The sequence below is a fragment of the Crassostrea angulata genome, chromosome 6, assembly GCF_025612915.1.
Source record: "Crassostrea angulata isolate pt1a10 chromosome 6, ASM2561291v2, whole genome shotgun sequence".
NCBI classification, from domain to species: Eukaryota; Metazoa; Mollusca; class Bivalvia; order Ostreida; family Ostreidae; genus Magallana; species Magallana angulata.
Genome location: NC_069116.1, coordinates 47688443 through 47708470, shown reverse-complemented (window position 1 = coordinate 47708470; position 20028 = coordinate 47688443). Strand labels below are relative to the sequence as shown.

General features: G+C 32.2%; 1 protein-coding gene across 4 annotated transcripts; it reads left to right on the top strand.

Moving 5' to 3' along the window:
- Window positions 1-171: 171 nt before the first annotated feature.
- LOC128188851 (platelet glycoprotein 4-like) lies at window positions 172-19808 on the top strand. 4 transcript variants are annotated; one of them, XM_052860142.1, is made up of 14 exons: window positions 172-231; window positions 3202-3331; window positions 4025-4182; window positions 4301-4442; window positions 7193-7393; window positions 7602-7693; window positions 7847-7896; window positions 9781-9850; window positions 10105-10280; window positions 10822-10952; window positions 11486-11559; window positions 12614-12665; window positions 14208-14369; window positions 19402-19808. In XM_052860142.1, exons 2-14 carry the CDS (start codon window positions 3212-3214, stop codon window positions 19471-19473), a joined length of 1500 nt encoding a protein of 499 aa, XP_052716102.1. In that variant the 5' UTR covers window positions 172-231; window positions 3202-3211; the 3' UTR covers window positions 19474-19808. The 4 variants fall into 4 exon arrangements, with proteins under 4 accessions (XP_052716102.1, XP_052716100.1, XP_052716101.1 ...); XM_052860140.1 differs by lacking the exon at window positions 172-231 and adding an exon at window positions 1849-2245; XM_052860141.1 differs by lacking the exon at window positions 172-231 and adding an exon at window positions 2842-2977.
- The last annotated feature ends 220 nt before the right edge of the window (window positions 19809-20028 follow it).

Sequence of the window (20028 nt, the reverse complement as noted above, 5' to 3'; positions counted from 1 at the left end):
ACATGTAGTTGTCAGACCAATACCCGTTCTTGTTGTCGTTAAAAGAGTATTGATAAAATTGATATAAAAAATTCAACAAAATAGGTATGTCAATAACCAGTAAGGCGGTATATCTATCTAATTATTGGTTTACCCTTATTGTTCAAAGAGAAAGTATGTGAAAACAACTTACCACCGTTTACTTTCAGTTTTGCTTTCAAAATGTGAAGCATTGGTAGTCTGCTTGCCACCGTGAGTACTTTTCAGCATGTTTTCTTGTTGATATTTTGTTTTTAAAATTTGACGTTTGATTAACTAACATTTCAAAGAATTTATCTGATGATATTCTCAAAATTCTTACAAATATTTGCAAGTTTGTGACAACAAATATTTGTAGACTATACATGTAATTGCACTTATCACCACTGATCACAGCTAGCTTAGACCTCAGAATTTCTGCCAGTTAGCCGTTAAATGTATGGGAAGACACATAAATATATATTCCTTTTCTATTTTTTACAAGTATGAACTGGAAGCAATGACCTGGGACAGACTATAAATAATAGTACACCCCTTTAACATTGTGTATCAATATACATGTACTGTGTATAAAACAAGGTGTATTATTATTATTTTAGCTCAAACATTGCAGATAAAACTTCAGACTCCTGTGCTCTAAGTATATGCCTTCTTTTAGAGTTCATTCAAGAATTAAAATCTTGCAATCTTCATTAATAATTTCCTTGACTCGATCTTTCATCTTCACTAAGTAAAAAAAAAAAAAGAAGAAGAAAGAAACAGTTATGTTTATGGATTCAGAATTCTTTAAAAAAAAATGGCACAGTAAAACACGCTTATAACGAAGTGCAAGGGACGGGTGATTTTACTTCGTTCTAAGTGAAATTCGTCATATCCGTCATGTTTAGTACATATTATATAGTCATGGGGAATGAAAATCTCTTTGCGGTAAGCGTCATTTCATTATAAGCGTGTTCGCTATAACCGTGTTTTACTGTACATACAACAGGAAGAACTCAATTTTAGTTTGTGTTTATGCAGATCAGGATTTCTTGATTAATTTATATATTTCTATAAAGGGAAATATTAGTAAGGACATTTTTGTCATGATTAGAAAATAGTAAATAATTTATTAAAGTGATGTGATATCAACATTTTATGAATACTATTTATTGAAATGATACAAATTTAATAATTAATATGGATCCTTGACACCCAATGCTTCTACTGTCACAACATAGCAATTTCAACTCATTGCAGTACTGTTTATGTCATCAAAATTGGGTGTCTATATCTGTAGCGCAGTGGGTATAACTTAAATTTGGTCTACTAATTAAACCCAGTATTTCCCAAGATCGAATATAGCAGGGACTTTTGTTTTTATGAAAAGCAATAAATTTCAAAAAAGTTGATTTGTACCCAAAATTGAACATTTTTTTCCATCATTTTCAAGTCAAATGCATGCTTGAATTTCATATATATCTTGAAGGAATATAAAAATCAGACTTGCATTACAAACTTTACCAGGGGGTGTGGAGGACCCTCTACACATGGTCCATAGATTATTCCTAAAATGTGTTACTGAAAATATATTTTAAAAAGGCATATTAGTTTATGAAGTATATTCTGCAGTGCATTATTTACACAAAAATGACTGCCTTTACATGTATGCTGCTTAGTTGATATTAGGATGTAAAATCACTTAGGGAAATGTGCGAAGAGAAAATGATTAAATCTAAATTTGACTTGATTTATGAAATTAAATACAACCCCGATCACCATCCTTCTTCCCCATATTTACTTCATTAAAGCTACACACGTATATCAAATAATAGCTAGTACATAAGTACTGAATGTTTTATTACAGGTACATGTACCATCATTTGATGGCCTACATTCAGATGTAAACAATGATGTGTATATATTTATCAATGTAAACTACGTTGATAACCTACATGTATGATACATACTGTACATTGACCTACATGTAGAGATACTGTCCCGTCACAATTGGTCCTAAGTATAGTAGCACTCAGATTGTTGACAACATCACCTGTATTTCTAAGACATTGATGAAACGTCGTAAATTTGTCTTAATAAGGACCTGATGCAGTTTTACATGTATATAACATTTAGGATGTGTGATATCTCTTTTTGGAATTATATGTATGTGTGAAAACAGTGATTTAAAAGTATAGAGAACAATGAATTCTAGCTGTGTATACCGGTATATTGAACTGATGTAAAGGTAAGAAAAGTTATAGGACGGTATGTTTACATATAAGGTGAAAGTGATGTCTATATAGCACTGGTTATAAACAGATAAACACAGACAATTGATAGATAAACAAAGACTAGAGACAGTCATAATTTAATGTCTTCAGTAAATTGCAATGCTTTATTTATGCATTAATGTTTCAAACTCAAATAGTGTGAATTTATGAAAATCTTTTTATTTAAGTTCTGACCTTAAATATGAAAAATGAGGGGTAACAATACATGTACTACTATAAGCATTACAAGGATGTTATTTTACTAGAAAGAAATCAAAACCAACAGGAAGGAGTTTAAATTTAATGATGAAATTTTTTTAAACACTTTTAATACTTCTGACAATGAAGTAAGAAGTTTTAAAACTTGATCCACAGCTTATCTAAATATTGCACTTCCTTACTCAAGGTCTTAGCACAAAGAATCAAATCAAGAAATGTAATTAAAAAGATTTGTATCTTTTGTATTGCTATTTCCTTATTTAAGTTAAATCAGCTGACTTTCTGTATGAAACACGTGTTTAAGAAATAACTTGAATTAAGAGCTTGAAGTACACATGTACATCAAGACAAAGTTCAATGATGTGTTGGACCTGAAACTGTGTATGCAAAGCACTGCTAATATTATTAATAAATGTTGGATTAAAACTGCAGTGATTTTCAGTCTTTCCAGCTTTGTGCCAGACTTTTATGCTGTGACAGTCTTTTAGGTTGTGTGTCAATCTTTTATGCTGTATATTTAATCTTTTGTGCTGTGTGTCAATTTTTTATGCTGTGTGTCAATCTTTTATGCTGTGTGTCAATCTTTTATGCTGTGACAGTCTTTTAGGTTGTGTGTCAATCCTTTATGCTATATATTAATCTTTTGTGCTGTGTGTCAATCTTTTATGCTTTGTGTCAATCTTTTATACTGTTTATGCTGTGTATGCTGTAGGTCAGCAGAGATGGAGTGGTGCACTGTGAGGAAGCAGTACTGTGGGTTGGGCCTGGGTCTGCTGATGCTGGCAGTGGGTGTGGCACTCATCCCCATCGTGGACTACATCATCAAGAGGGAAGTGGAAAAGGTATACCATTGTTAGTTTTATCATCATCTATTTTATAGTATGCTATCAAAGATACGAAGGAGTATTTTGGCATTGTATGTCTATAATTTTAACTTTTATTAACTTTTAAACTTTAAACAGAAGGGAAGTACAACCCATTTTCTCATGGCTTTAATTTAAAAGTGAAAAGGAAATAAGCAAGTATTGTTTATTCTGACATCAATTTCAATTAAAATGAATTTTAAAGAGTTATAAATGCAATGTTAGCCAACAAAACAAAATGTAGCTACAGACTGAAGTACATGTAACTAATCAAAGAGTAGCTATAGAAATCCATGTACATGTAGCTAATCTAAATGTATAACGTAATGTATAAAAAATCAGCAAATTTTGGGATGAAAAATAGAAGAGGTACGCTATTTTCCCTCATACAAAAAAATTTATTGCTTGCATAATAACATGTACAATTTCTGAGTTTCTCCAATATCAATACAGTATGTTTAAAAATTAAACACCTTTGCCTGGAGGCGTGAAGTATGAATATTTTCACCTATGTATATATTTCACAGTCATTAATGACATTATTCAGATACAGGGAAGAAAATCCAAAGGTCCCTCAGGACTTTGCTATTATGCCTGAATTAACTTAGTCATGTAGGATACAATTACATTTAAATGTTGTAAAATGAACACATTGTGTTTATCTATATGCAGACTGTAATTCTGAAGGAGGGGAATTTGATGTACAACACTTGGAGAGACCTTCCCATCCCTATCTACATGCAGTTCTATATGTTCGACTGTCTAAATCCAGAAGAAGTCCTTAATGGAGCAAAGCCGTATGTTGTAGAAAAAGGCCCATACACTTACATGTAAGCTATATATGAGCAATTGCATGTGTTCCAAACACTCTATTGTGACAAAAAATCTTACTTTTTTTACTAGCAATTTTTTTTCACGATCGGTGACTATTTTTTAAACTGATTTCAGAGAAAAAAGAATAAAGTATGACATCATCCACAACAGTAATGGTACTGTGACGTACAAACAGAACAGAACCTTCCATTTTGTGGAGAAACTGTCAGTGGGCTCAGAGAGTGACCGGTTTACCACACCGAACCCTGTCTACTGGGTAGGTAAAAACTAAACCTTCATCTTTCACCTGTAAGTTCTTTGTACATCCTAGAAACTGGAAATCACCGATTGAAAAGACTTGCCAACATCAAGTCAGGATGTTGTGTCCAGATGAATATTAGATTCACTTGTGAAATGTGGGGTTCTATTCAGTTACAACATTTTTATGCTCATTAGGGTCTTCCGTCTTCAGCGGAAGACCCTATTATTATTCTATTGTTTCTTTTTCACTTTTCTTATTATTCTTTTTATTCTTTTTTTGTCTTACAAATTTTGTGCAGGCGATTTCTCGAAGATGGCTCATTCGATTTTCTTTAGATTTTAAGGGATGATGTGTCGGCATCTGAAATTTGTACCGCCGTTTCAATTTCTTGATAATCACTTCCGGTCGGAAGTTATCGTCCGTTTACGATTTTTAAAAGTCAATTTTGTCGGCTAGAGATCTAAAAAACGAATAAAGATATAGGGCTGAAATTTTCAGTGAAGATAGACATCACTTTTACCTGTTGCAACATGGTCATAAAAACGTCCGCCGTCACTTCCGGTCGTCACCGGAAGGAAATATAACAAATCGATTTTTTCAACTTTTTGCTTTTAATATATTTTTCTAATGGATTGATAGAGACTCTTTTACTGAACCAGAATATGTAATTTGTTTCGAAATCAATTGATGTGTTCCTGAGATATTAAGCATCAAAGTCCTGAAGCGAGAGTCTGAGTAGCTCGGTCGTTAGAGTCGTGGACATGTGTCCAGGCGACCCGGGTTGAAGCTTCAGGTGCCGAAAATTTTTTTCCTAATTTTTTTTTGCGTTGATTAACAATTTAGTCTTAAAAGTGAAGGATTTTATCTCATTTATTCAAAAATCGGACGGAAGACCCACTCGTTGCTCGCAACGAGAACGATCTAGTTGTTATAATTATTAACTTTTTGTTATTAACCTCTCTCTCTCTCTCTCTCTCTCTCTCTCTCGTTCTTTAAACTACACCCTCCTACCCAGCATTTTATTTCTATTTACCAGTAATATGACATTTACTCAGAACATAAGTGAGCCGTTTTCTATAATCTACCATATAAACATTTAGATTTGGCCATATACATAGATGTACAGCTTTCTCCACTTATATTGAAATTCCTTATTTTGAAATTCCGCTTATTTTGAAATAGAAATAAATCCCCAGTTTTTGCCTCTCATTTTCTTTGCATTGAATCAACGGATAGGATGAAATCAGCTATTTTGAAATATCGCTTATATTGAAGCCACTGATCGGTCCCCATAGGTGATAATTAGTTGTTTTCATAACGGTTATATTGAAGTAATCCCAGGCGGCTGTCCTCACGGTTGGTGAAAGTAATTATGCCAAACTGACCGGTTGATATACAAAGGTGTCAATTAATAAGTTCTAATCATGTGTACTTTAATACTTCTTTTAAAAAGTAAAATTTATTCACTGATGAATTTTTTGTTTTTACGTATACGGATGTATTGAGGCTAGAAGTAATATGGAAACCCCACGGAAACGAAAAACCTTATCTTCGGACACTAAATACGAACTAGTTATGGCTGTTGATAGAAGGACAAAGGCTAAATTCGAAATAGCTAAGGATTTTGAGATTATCGCGAGTACACTAAGATGATACACAAGCAGCGTTTTTTTCTCTAAACGTAAAGGAATGTGATCAGAGATTATGATGAGGTTTAAGATAGTAGCAAAATGAAACTCACAAAACTTACAGATATAATTTTTATCAAACTTTCAAAGACTAATATTCCATGTAATCTGTTCACTGTAATAGATAAATGATTACCGTATATACTCGCCTATAAGTACGGTTCGCCTATAAGTTGGTTGTCTATTTTGAGCTTTAATTTGAAGATTTTGCTGTTGACTCCCTTATAAGTCGGGTCACTTTTTCAGGACAATTGATGTACAGATACTCTCAATAAAATACCACATTTTATCATACATGTTTTGAGTTAAAAAAAAATTGTCCTTGTTTCACCCCATAATTGCTTCTAGACTATTTCTATCATGGGTCTATGATGTTTTTGATAACTTTTGATTTTAAATGCCATTATTATTTATAACACTAATTACAAGTTGGTAATAGCTTCAAAACTACCAGGTATTTAAATAGAGTCCTTTTGAAATTTGATGATAGTGATTTATTTCCTTACTGACTGATTAGGTTGGTAAGATTAGGTTGGTAATTAGCCCCTTAAACTGGGGTGTTGGCTTGTGTTGTTTTAGGTGACATGACCCCTATATCTATTATCACCTTAGGTGTGAAAAACTTACTGCTGGAATTATCCTTTTATGAACACAGGTTCAATGCATTCATCTGTTTATTATTTAAAAAGAAATATAACTTACTTCTTTTTTGTGAATTTTTTTTTTACTATGTCTCACCTATAAGTCGGACCCCCATTTTTCGCTCAAATTTCTGTTCCCAAAAATCCGACTTATAGGCGAGTATATATGGTACCAAATAATTTGTTCGGGTTTGGTTTTCTATGCTTACATCGGGATTGAACTTTCAAAAATGGCGGCTTAATGTCAGTCAATTTCGCTTATATTGAAATACGGATATATTGAAATAATTTGCATGGTCCCCTGAATTTCAATATATCCGGGGTAGGCTGTATTTACCATATGATATTAAATGAATATACATGTAATATATTGAACTTATTCTTTTGAGAATTGCTTCCCTTGGTCTTGGAGAATTTTCCAAACTTTATTTTACAGAGTCTTGTCAGTGCCTTGAGATATGAGAACAAGGACATCAACTGGCTGATCAACTTACTGACAACCTTCAAACAGGAGTATGTGTTTATGAACCGGACAGTCAAGGAGATTCTGTGGGGCTACCAGGACCCAGCCCTTCATTTTGCCAAAGCATATGATCCTGAGTGGTTTTACACAGATATTGCTGGCTATTTCATCAATGTTAGTATGAGTAGTACTCATGCATATGACACGTAACACAATTTATATACCATACCATGATTATAATTAACCATGATACAGAAAAAGAGATGGATTCAATGGACTGATACAATGTCTTAGGGTTTCTGAACAGTAATATGACACAGTTTATTAATGAAAGGAAATTCATGTACAGATAGAACTTTCTCAAAATTTTGCATTTTTTCAGAAAAATGCCACCAATGATGGAGTGTATACAATTTTCACTGGTGAGACAGACATCACAAAACTTGGGCACATTGATCAATATAATGGATCCAGGTAGGGTGCTAAAGTGGAAGCTTATTGGTTTATGTTCCATTGCTTTATTTCAATCCCTTCTATACTGATACATGTACATGTACAATGAAACATACAGTATAGTCTGCATTTACAGAATCAGTCTCCTTGTTATATACTCTTTATTTTTGTTAGATATCTAAATTTTTGGACAACAAAATGGGCCAACATGATAAATGGAACAGGTGAGTAAAGCTGTCATTTTAGAAAATTGACATACCGCGGTACATTTGTACTTCTTGTGTTCTCTCAACTGATTGGTTTTCTTTACTCACTCTCTATTCATAATATTTACATTTAATTATATGCTCAACTGAATTTTTAACTTGTGCCTCTTGGTTGGTCAATCATTAAAAAAAAAGAGAGAAATCAAACTTTAAGGTTAAAGGTCTAAAAAAAAAAATATGCAAATGGAATGATATTATCCATGCAATATCTTAGGAAGACTTCAAATCTTGTAAAGCCCCCCCCCCTCCCTTTCAGGAGTAGATGACCCCTATTGACATTAAATTCAAAGGTCAAGGGTCAAACTGTCTTGATGAAGGAAACTATTGCCTGCTCTATTTTTTAAAAACCATTGGCTAGACAAACTTCAAGCTCAGTACACATTTACGGTACATATATTCTTGGAGAAGTAGATGATTTCTAGTGATATTTAAGCCATGGGGTCAAAGATCAAAGGCAAAACTACTGTAAATATTGAAAAGGATTCTCTATTCAGCATCTTTAGAACCCTTTGCTTTTCTGCTCAGTACCTTGCGAATAAGCTTTTCCTGTTCAATTTTGCCACATGGATCCGAGTCTTGTTTGCATGTTTCTGATACATTTAGGCCAGCATTTTTTGAAATTTCGATTTACAAACCCGCCGACCCCATTTTTTTAAAAGTTCAAATAAAAATAAAAGGACCTAAACTAGCTATTAATTTTATTTTTTCCTCCGACCCGAAATTTCCTTTCTGGTAAAAATAAAAATAATGTTGATGCAATCACGTAGCCTATGTGTAGTCTGAATTATTGTTGTTCATGCATTGATTAAAAAGACCAAGTTCTTTCCGATCATGTCACAGGCACTAGAAGTCACACAAAAAAAAACACCATTGGGCCTACTCCTGTTTGCTTTCGTCCAACCCTACAATTTACGACCCTTTTAAGTTTTGTGATCGGCAACTTAGCCAGAATTTCCTCAAGATAGAGAAGTTGAAGTCTTTTTCTATCACAATTCCGTAAATTAAAAATAAAAAATCTCCTTGGCAAGAAAATGATAAGATACTTACTTAAAAAACATTTTTGCAAAATACATTCTAAAATAATCATAATTTAACCGTTTGGAAATAGATCCTCTACATAACGGTTGTAAGTGGGTCATAGGGTTGGACTAATTACCCTAAACACACTGAACACAGGAGTCTTATGACTGAAGGAAAGAGAATGATTTTATTTGTCATTAAGCTAACAAAATAACGAAACATTTCCTTTATTAAAGGTATAATTACATAAATAAATAACATTTTAAAAATTAGTTCGTCTTTTTTAAATAAAAAAACTTGTTTGATTTTTTACTGACATTTATGGACATGCTTCTAATCCAATTTATTTTCAGTAACAATATTTGTGAATAGCATTGTTAACTTAATCAAATAAATGATTTCTCAAACTTCTTCCTATTTTTCTGCAAGGAAGAAGTGAAAACTCCCTTAATTTTTTTGGTTTTAATGTATATGTACCATATGTACTTGTATATATAAAAAAAAACCTTCGTTTTTATACATGCATATACAATATATTAACACAAATTTTCAGTGCCCATGGATAAAATATGTTATGATAAGAACATCATCAACAACCAAAATTACTTATATATTCAAAAAATGGCAGCTCCTGGACATGTGTTCTTATTTTAAAAATAAAAAAAATATTGTTGAAAAATTGTTTTATTTTTATTTTTTTTCTCGACGGACAAATTTTTCAATTTTATTTTTATTTTTTTTCCCTCCTCCTACCCAAATAATTTGAAAAATATTTCGTAAATCTAAAAATAAAAAAATGCTGGCCTTATTGTTCCTTTGAAGATGCCACTGTAAATCCCCCTTTTGCCAAGAAGTCCCGTGTGTCCTATGCATTTGCTTCAGATGTTTGCAGGTGAGTTCATATCTTTGAATGTGATTTCATATGAAAATACATCATTTTTGAATGATTTTCTTTCTGATTCATCAAACCTTTTCCTTGCACCTTTAAACAACTGGGTTTTTTAACTTTTCATCTGTGTATAGAATTACATGTACATGTTTATTCATTTCATTATCAATACAAATAAGCATTAGAAAGTTATATATTTTTACACAATGCATGTACTAAGAGAATCACACATTTTATATTTCTTTTACTTTCTACAGATCCATAAAAGGGGTGTTTGCTGAGGAGGTCACAGATTCGCATGGCTTCACACTGTGGAGGTACACTTCCCCTGATTCCTATGTAGCCAATGCTACAGTCAACCCTGACAACATTGGCTTCTGTACCCCCAACTGTCTGGACAAAGGACTCTTCAATATGAGCAACTGTCAGATAAGTGAGTGGATGAGATTTTCATATTTTGTATAAGAACACATAGGTATTGAAATGCTTCATTACCTAAACAACAGTTTTGATGTAAAACAATATAACATATTACTCAAAAAGTATAGTATGAACAGCAACGTATCCTTGTGTACCTGCAGACTTTAGATAGACTTATACCTATAGTCTTTGAGGTAAAATGATTATGCATGTCTATGGCAAGGCCAGAAACCTTTTTTCAAGGTCAAAAGTCAAGGTCACCTGCAGACTTATTAAAAAAAAATTGTAGTATTGAAACCTTGAAGGCATGGAAGTTTGGGGTATAAAAAAACTTACTTGGTTATTAAGTAACGGTACATAGGATACGCATAACAGGGGGAAAAAAACCTAATTTGGATTTTAGACATTTTAAAAACAGCTCAGCTATATTTAGAATTACTTACATTGTAATTACTTTTACAGAAACTGGATTCTCTTATGAGTACCATGTACCATAGGCAGAACTTCTCATTTATTAGCGTCTTTACGTTGATTTGGGTTTACTCTCTTTACAGTTGACTTCTTCCACATCCCAGTAGCCATTTCCCTGCCTCATTTTTACCTTGGAGCCGAGAGGTACCAAAAAGCTGTAATAGGGATGAGGCCCAATAAAGAGGAGCACCAAACAATTATAGATGCAGAGCCAGTAAGAACAAGTATTCCCTATGATAAATGTACTGTAGCTCTAAAAGGATGCATTGCACTGTGCTTAAAACAGACAATTTGAACTTTTGCTGAGGTAGTCTATTGGCAGCGCTTGCCTTGTAAGCAGAAGGTCATGGGTTCGATCCCAGTCATAGATGCAGAGCCAATGGATTTTACCTCTCATACATGTAGCTCATATTTAAATGTTTGTGATTTGTGCAGCACATATGCACGATTTGATAGTTTTTTTGCAATACATGTACACAGTGCTTGTGTTGTTGCAGTATTTGCATATCAGCAATCTAGAGATCTATTTGGATTTTTTGTCTGATTTGATGATGTATTTTGATGTAACAAAATATTTTCAAATCTGCACAAAAAATGAAAAGAAAAATTACATACAGAATATGTGTCAAAAAAATTTATGCCTGCAATTTTTTCGGACTTGTAGTTTATCAAGATAACAGGTTTGAGATATATCATCTTCACAAGTCTTGTGGGTGTTAATTCTCTCTCACTTCTCATGTTTGACAGACAATTGGCTGGGTGCTTAGGGCAGCCAAGAGACTTCAGATCAACCTGTACATTCAACCTATCAAAGGATTCGAGTATGTATGCACATCTATCCATAAAAACGATTTGTAAAGAGAAAGATAATATGATATTACTTTAATTTTGTGATATGTTTCATATTTGTTTGTGATTAATATAGAAAAGAAAGAGTGAGAAATAGACTTCACAGGATTCCAGTCAAACACAACTCGTTGTTTTGACAGATATTCAAATGGGTTAAGTTGCATGTGTTGTTCCATATGAAATTATACTTATATGCAACTCCCCATTGTTGTAATAAAAATAGTGGGTGATATTGCAGTTGTTAAGTCAGAGGTTTTACTTTACTGGCAGCTTTAATAAATGATCAATAAAAAAAGGAAAATTAATCTTTAGCTTAAAAAAATCATACTTGAAACACAAAATTCAAAGCATAAGTTTCATATACAAATAAATATAAAAACAACAGATATTATGAATGTGTCTTGTAAATGCCCATTACAGGATGTGGTCAATCTGAAAAAGGAGAAACTCATTCATGAACACTTTCATATAAAATATTGAAAGAAAATTAATTTTCCTTAACTGAAGGGTGTTGGGTTTTTTTCTTTTGCAATAAGTTTAACAGCTGTGTGAAAAGAGTGCCCACTTAGTAAAGCATGATCCATTTTAATCTTTTGAAACATTAACTTCTTCTTCTAAATGTTTGAGTGTTCCACACTTAATGGCAGAAGTTGTTGTGTTTTCAAAGATTTCACACAAAATTTCATTCACACAAAACAGATAAAAAAAGAATTTGAATACTTTTCAAACAGACAAACATTTGTATTTGTGTCCTGGTTTTTTTTCTGGAAAAAAAATCTTTAAATTCAGATATTAAAAATTTCAAACTTTGGCAGATGTTGTTTATCGAAGAAATAAATGTCTTTCTTTAAGAAGATAATTTACTATCATGTTTAGAAATAGCATTCATTTGACATCAATTATATAAATAGAAAACGATAAAATTGGCAGTGAGTGAGCAAAATCTCTCTCTCTTTCTCTCTCTCTCTCTCTCTCTCATCAATTGGTAAAAATATCTCATTGCTCTTTCAATTTTTATAATTCCAGACTGACCACCAAAATCACACCAGTTTTTCTACCAGTGTTATGGCTAAATGAGGTAATTATTTCTGACTCATTTTGTATATTATTTTGTCTATGCCTTACTTAAAACATAATTTGCCGGTATCCAAATCTGAGTCTGCGATTTTCTACTTGATTTTTTCAGCATTATTGCTAGGAAGCTTTTGATTGTATGAAACTTAAATTAGTTGAAGTAAAATCATGCAGTTTTGTGGAATTTCTTTGTCTGGGGATAAAAATGAAACATTTTCAATCTCCCCTTTAATGTTATGAATAACTGCGGATGTGGTAGTGTTTTAAAGAGGGTATAAAAATAGCAGGTTATTTTAAAAAGTCTGAAGAGTGATTTGCAGACTCTAGGTCTCTTCTGCAGTTTTTATTTGATATGAAAACTAATTTGTTTTTTTTTTTAAAGATATGTAGTTGATTCAGCTATCAATTCATACAATTTTATGAATTTTTTCCACAGATATATCTTCAATGAACATATCAATACATGAAATTTAATTGATAAGTGGAAAGAAGCCTCATATTTTATTTTTGAAAATCTTTTTATATATTACATGTACAACACAGGTGGGTAGTACTGGATTTTATGGATTTTTTTTATTAGACATGATTGGAAACTAAAAATATCCACTGTAGGAGTAAGAATCTTTTCTAGCATTCCTGCTGAATATTCTGCCTTAACTCAGGTTTCCAATGCTCTGTATCAGCCGGTATCAGATAGCCGAGCAGTTAAGATGGAGGGAAATGCTGGGGATGAAGAAGGAATGTTCTCAGATATTAGAAAAGATTATAGTTGTTTTTAGAGATCTGAATTTACATGGTTGTAAGGGGATGGGGGTACATTTATGAATCACTGAAACTCTCAAAAATTGATAAGAATAGATTTATGTTTGTGATCTTAATTCCAAGCTCTACATTTCACCTGGCTTTTATTGATTAACGTTTTTACGTATTTTTATCCTTTTATCTTTCTGAACATTTATTTTGAAAACGAGAATACAGAAATATATCTGTAAGACTTTTACAAACAAGAGATTTCCTTCAATAACCTAGCTAGATTGCATTATATACATGCAGTGCAAACCAATGAACAGTGGACTGTTGATTCAGTTTTGTACTTATAATCAACCATCATGAATTTTCATAATCAACCAATTGATACTGTAAAAGCACATATTGGGTCAAATTTTGTTGATTTTTAAACGAAAGAAGATTTTGTTGGCATTCAATTTCGTCATATCGTAATCTCTTAGTACTCAATACTACTTGCGTTAAAAATTCGTCATGGATTGATTTTCGTTGACTTAGACTGCCAACGAAAAAAATGAAATTAAATCCCCACCGAATATTTCTGCTTCTACAGTATACTCATAAAAATTTGTAAATTTCAAAATAATCGATATGTTAAAACGAAATATAATAAAATTCTTCTGACATTGTACAAAAAACGGTCACATAATCATCCAATTTTGTTTCCTGGTTCAGCATCAGCTGTTTGTTCATGTCTGTTACGTAACTATTAATTGATCAAACCTTGACTGTTTTGATGTTAGGTTACCCTGTATTACAGAGTGCGGTGATTGATGAGAAGAATGCTCAGATGCTACAGAACATGTTGTTTACCCCGCTCAAAGTGGTACACATGGTGGAGATTGTCCTCATAACCGCGGGGTCTGTTCTCCTAGTGGCGACAATAGCTTACATCATTTATGCATGGCAGCGAAGAAAAACAGTAAGTTTGGAGCATATAGACAGAACCAAAAAACATAATTTATCTATGTTTTGTTTAGGAGTTTTGTCAGAAGGAGAAACAGAAGTGCAAAAACTTTGAAAACACAATCATTAAATGACTAAGACAAAATTAAGGACTGGTAGTTAATTAGTAAAGGGAGGAAAATTAATGGATGTTTATTCTGTTATAACTATAGCTCACCTGTACTGGTGTATTTGTAAGCTTTTTCTGATCAAGTAGGTTGTCATCGTTGTTGGTGCCTGATAACTTTTTACTCTATGGAAAGACTGGGCCAAATTTAACCAAACTTGGTGCAAAGCATATTTGGATGACTGCCTTTAAGTTTGTCTAAATGATTTTAATGGAATGATGATTAGCAAATCAGGGCGGAAATTGCAAGGTGACAAGCATTTATTTAGAACCCTGTCTTGCTTTGAACATAAAACACTCAATTTTTATGTTATGTTATTTTTAATAAGATTGTATTTAATTTATCTTTAAAAAAATTTGTTTATTCCTGAAAAATTATGAAATTATTTGATACAACAAATATAAAAAGATGCATTCTATTTAACTAAATAGACAATCTAACCCATTACTGTAATGTGGTATTGTCATGATATAAAGCTTATTAGCTGAATTGATCACAGTAATTAAGGCATTATTGTTCAGGTGAGTAGTGTGGCCCACAGGCATCTTGTGTTAATATATACACAGTATAATATAGGATGCAAGTTGAGTGTACTGCAGTTCAGTCTATGTGTTGTTGTACTTATTACGAGTTTGTTTTCTCTGGCAACCTATTTGTATTTCAGGTTCAAGGTTTAACTTTTACAGTTTTATTACCCTCACAAATAATATATATTTAGCAAACAATGCACAGAATACTTGGTTTTGCAGTCTAAACTAAGCCGTTGTCAGTTAACTAACAAAAGTGTAAGATATAGCATCTAGCATAGTCTTTACTATCAAGGATTCTGTTTTTGTTTTAAAGATCTTCATGTTTTGTTTGATATGAATTAATCATGGTCACACGTACATTTATTCATACATTGTTGTTAAAATTGAAATTGATACTTTAATAATTGTAGGGTAAAAATGCTTAATATCAAACCCATACTGCATTAAGGATGTTGTTGCTAAACTATGACTTAGCCAGTCACTCTTGTACCACACAACTACATGTAAGCAGCTGCAAGCAAAGCTGTTTTCACCTTAAAGCACTGTACATTGTATGAGGTGTCAGTGAAGGAACTGTTAACATTAATGTAGTAGAATTGGGGTAAAGGACACAGAAAACTGTGTTTATTGTACTATAAATGACAAGACTTCTGTCTTCATGCAAGATTATCGTCAGGATTTTCAGGGCTGGAGAAGCCCAAGGTCATCTAAAATTAAGTTATAATAATAAATAAATACCAGTATAAAAAGACCTTTCATATCTTCTTTGTCTATGGGATCTCCGATTTTAGATTGCTTACTCAAGATGTGCATCTGGAAAGATGGATGCACTTATCTACTGCTGAAACTTTGTATTGCAAGAAACAGCAGTGGGTCATTGTAACCTGAGTGATGTAAAGTGTGTGTCTGTTGAGACTTATTTTGTTCTTAGTGCATTTACTGAGATAAAAGGAAATCAATTATCATTGAAATATTAGAATATTGTTCCAAATTATGCTTACATTTTACAGCTGTTTCCAACTTGCCAGTAATTGGTCGTTCTTTTTTTCTTAAAAAGTCAAAAATATACCGAATTTCAGAGAAAGGCATTGTTTAACAAATAATTCTCTGTGCAACCTATATTTATGTTTAGTTTTTTTTAGGAAAGAAGCAAAGTGATTTCATTTTATTTTTAGCTCACCGAGACGAAGTCAAGGAGAGCTTATGCTATACCCTCGGCGTCGGCGGTGGCGTCGGCGTCGGCGTCCGGACCTGGTTAAAGTTTTTGTTGCAGGTCCTGTATCTAAGCTATTATTTGTCCTATCTTCACCAAACTTGCATGGATGATGCATCTGGACCTACTTATGGACTTGAAAGACTTGGATGTTGAATCTGGGTCCTAAATTTCAGATGCTGGAGGAGGTTAAGGTTGTTGGACCAGGTTAAAGTTTTTGTTGCAGGTGCCCTTTGATAGCAATATCTTAGTTACTGCTGGTCCGTACTTCACCAAACTTGCATGGATGGTGTGCCTTATGATACTGATGCACCAGACAGGCTTGAGTGCTGAATCTGAGCTATAGGTTTCGGATGCTGGAGGAGGTTAAGGTTTTTGGAGCAGGTTAAAGTTTTTGTTGCGGGTGCCCATTGATAGCAATATCTAAGTTACTACTGGTCCTAACTTCACCAAACTTGTATGGATGATGCGTCTTATGATACTGATGCACCTGACAAGCTTGAATGCTGAATCTGAGCAATAGGTTTCGGATGCTGGAAGAGGTTAAGGTTTTTAGAGCTGGTTAAAGTTTTTGTTGCAGGTGCCCTCTGATGATTATATCTTAGTTACTACTGGTCCTAACTTCACTAAACTTGTATGGATGGTGCGTCTTATGATACTGATGCACCTGACAAGCTTGAATGCTGAATCTGAGCAATAGGTTTCGGATGCTGGAGGAGGTTAAGGTTTTAAGAGCTGGTTAAATAAAGTTTTTGAAACAGGTGCCCTCTGATGATGATATCTTAGTTATTACTTGTCCTTACTTTTACCAGACTTCCATGGATGGTGTGTCTTATGATACTGATGCACCTGACAGGCTTGAATGCTGAGTCTGGTTTCGGATGCTGGATAAAGTTAAGTTTTTAGGAACAGGTCACATGTTTAATAGATGATAGTACTATTTCAAACTTGCATAGTTGATTTAACTGTAATATGAATGAATCGCAGAGGTAGCTTCAGATGCAGAGCTTGATCTCCATTATCAAGGATGCTAAAAAATAAATCTTAGTTATTACAGGTCCCAACTTCACCAAACTTTAATGGATGGTGTGTCTTATGATACAGATGCACCTGACAGGCATGGATGCTGAATCTGAGCCATAGGTTGCGGATGCTGGAGGAAGTTAAGGTTTTAATTGCTAGTGCCCTCTGATGATGATATCTTAGTTATTACTGGTCCAAACTTCACCAAACTTGCATGGATGATGCGTCTTATGATACCAATGCACCTGATGGGCTTGAATGCTGAATCTGAGCCATAGGTTTCGGATGCTGGATGAGGTTTAGTTTTTTGGAACAGGTCACATGTTTTATAGATGATAGCTTGCATAGTTGATTTAACTTTATTATAAATTAAATGCAGAAGTTGCTTCAGATGCAGAGCCTGATCTCCATTATCAAGGATGCTAAAGAAATCTCCTTCCTCACTCAAACCAGCTCGATAGATAGATGTGTTTGTTGATAAATGATATAACATGATTCCTATGATATAGTATTGTATGATATTCAACAATATTGTTTGATATGATACAATATGATATCTTATGTTATATTATAAAAAGTTATACGATAAGATATGATATTGTATCAATTTTTTTGATATTTTATATGATATTGTATCATGATGTTGTTATGTATAGTATTGTATATTATGATACAATATTGTATAATATTATATTGTATTTTTAATTTATTATTTTATCACATGATACAATTACATAAGATATTGCAAAATATTATATTGTATCCTATGATACAATATTGTTTATTCTATAATATTGTATCATACAATATTGTATAATATGATATTGGTTTCAGTAATATAGAATTATATCACATGAAATTGTATAATATGATATTGTAATATTATATAATATTGTATCATACGATATTGTATGATATGATATTGGTTTATATGATATATTATCATATCACATGAAATTGTATTATATGATATTGTAATATATATTATTGTGTCATATGATACAATATGTATAATATAATAATGTATTTTATAATATTTTACTTTATCACATAATATTGTATCATTTGATAAGATACAATGTTGGAATCAAATTATATTGTATTATATGATATAATATCATATAATGTATCAAATATGTTTCAGTGTCATTCAATACAATATCATACTATATTATACAATATAATATCATGTTTCAATGTTATGTTGTATTATGTAATATGATATTGTAATATAATACTATATTGTATTATATTTAATGATATTGTATTATGTGATCAAATACAATGAGGTATAACACAATACAATGTCATATCATACGTTACAATATCATATCTCATTATTGTTTATTACGGTATTTTATTGTATTATATGATATATATTATAAATATGACATGATGCAATATTTCATTTTATATCATTGTATTGATTAACATATGAACATATGATTATCATAAAAAAATTTATCAGATGATATACAATATTTTGTCAAAACAGAATCCATGAATATCCAAGATCATAAAGTATGATTTTCATATAAAATGATAAAGGTGGTCTTATAAAGGTGATGTCTCATAAGGGTGATGCTCCGTCTCGGTGAGCTTAGTAATCTATGATTACCTATGTTTTACCATGAAAAAGCGATAAACATTTTTTTCTATTTTTATATTCATACAGAATGATAATATGTTTTTTATTGAATTAATGTGCTCTAAATATTTCTAAAATAAACATTTATCATTGATTTATGAAGGTTATAGTTATAATTGATACACTCATCTATCAGTGTTTCCAATATCAGAAGGTTGTGGTGGAGAGAATTTAACAGGAAGTAGAGCCATCATTCACACAAGATTATTTGAAGGCATTTGGCATCAATAAACTTATCTTTGATCTCTCATTTTGCATTTCCTCAAATTGCAATACTTTTTGGATATTTGTAAAACAAGTCCTTGTAAAATCGATAATTTGATAAATTTTTTCACCCAAGCAAATGAATGTACAGAGTAAGGTAAGAAAAAGTAATGTTGCACACTTAAAAAATGTGTAGTTGAGAATATTTTATCATGCAATAATGAAAGATATATTTACAAGAATATGTTTTCTTTTCTCTTCAGGAAATAATGAAAGAAGCTGAGACTTCTTCTGTTAATGACACCAATCAACTGCTGTCTAATGGAATGTCATAGCAACAACAAGAATCCCAGACTCTTGTTCACTCTATTCAAATTCCGCCTCACCCCCTCATACTCTCTCCTCCACTTCACCCACCCTCAGTGGGTTGCGTTAAGTATTTGAGTGATATAGAATTTGATTCCCTGTACTTAGATTATTATATCACAGTTTGTTGTCAGAAAATATTCAGCAAACAAACAAAAAAGACGTTGATTATATGTGTACATTTTTCAACTGATTTTGAATAGAATTGAATAATAATGAATTTTCCAAAGTATAAAATATAAATATTTTCTCAAATGTTCAAATGCAATGTTGTGCTTAGCTGCTTCCTAAGTGGTTTGTATAATTTTTTTTTTTATGTTAAATGGCATTACCCAAAGAAAATCAAACATTCCCAAATTTACAGAGATGAATATTATTAGGTGCAGTAATAGGAACAAATATCTACGAAATATTTTGCTTGTTTTTGAACAAAAGTCTGTTTATAGATGATTGAATGTTGTTTTGTTGATGAGTTTAATTCATGTGAGTTTAATTATGTTGAATATTTTTCTAATTCTTTTAAA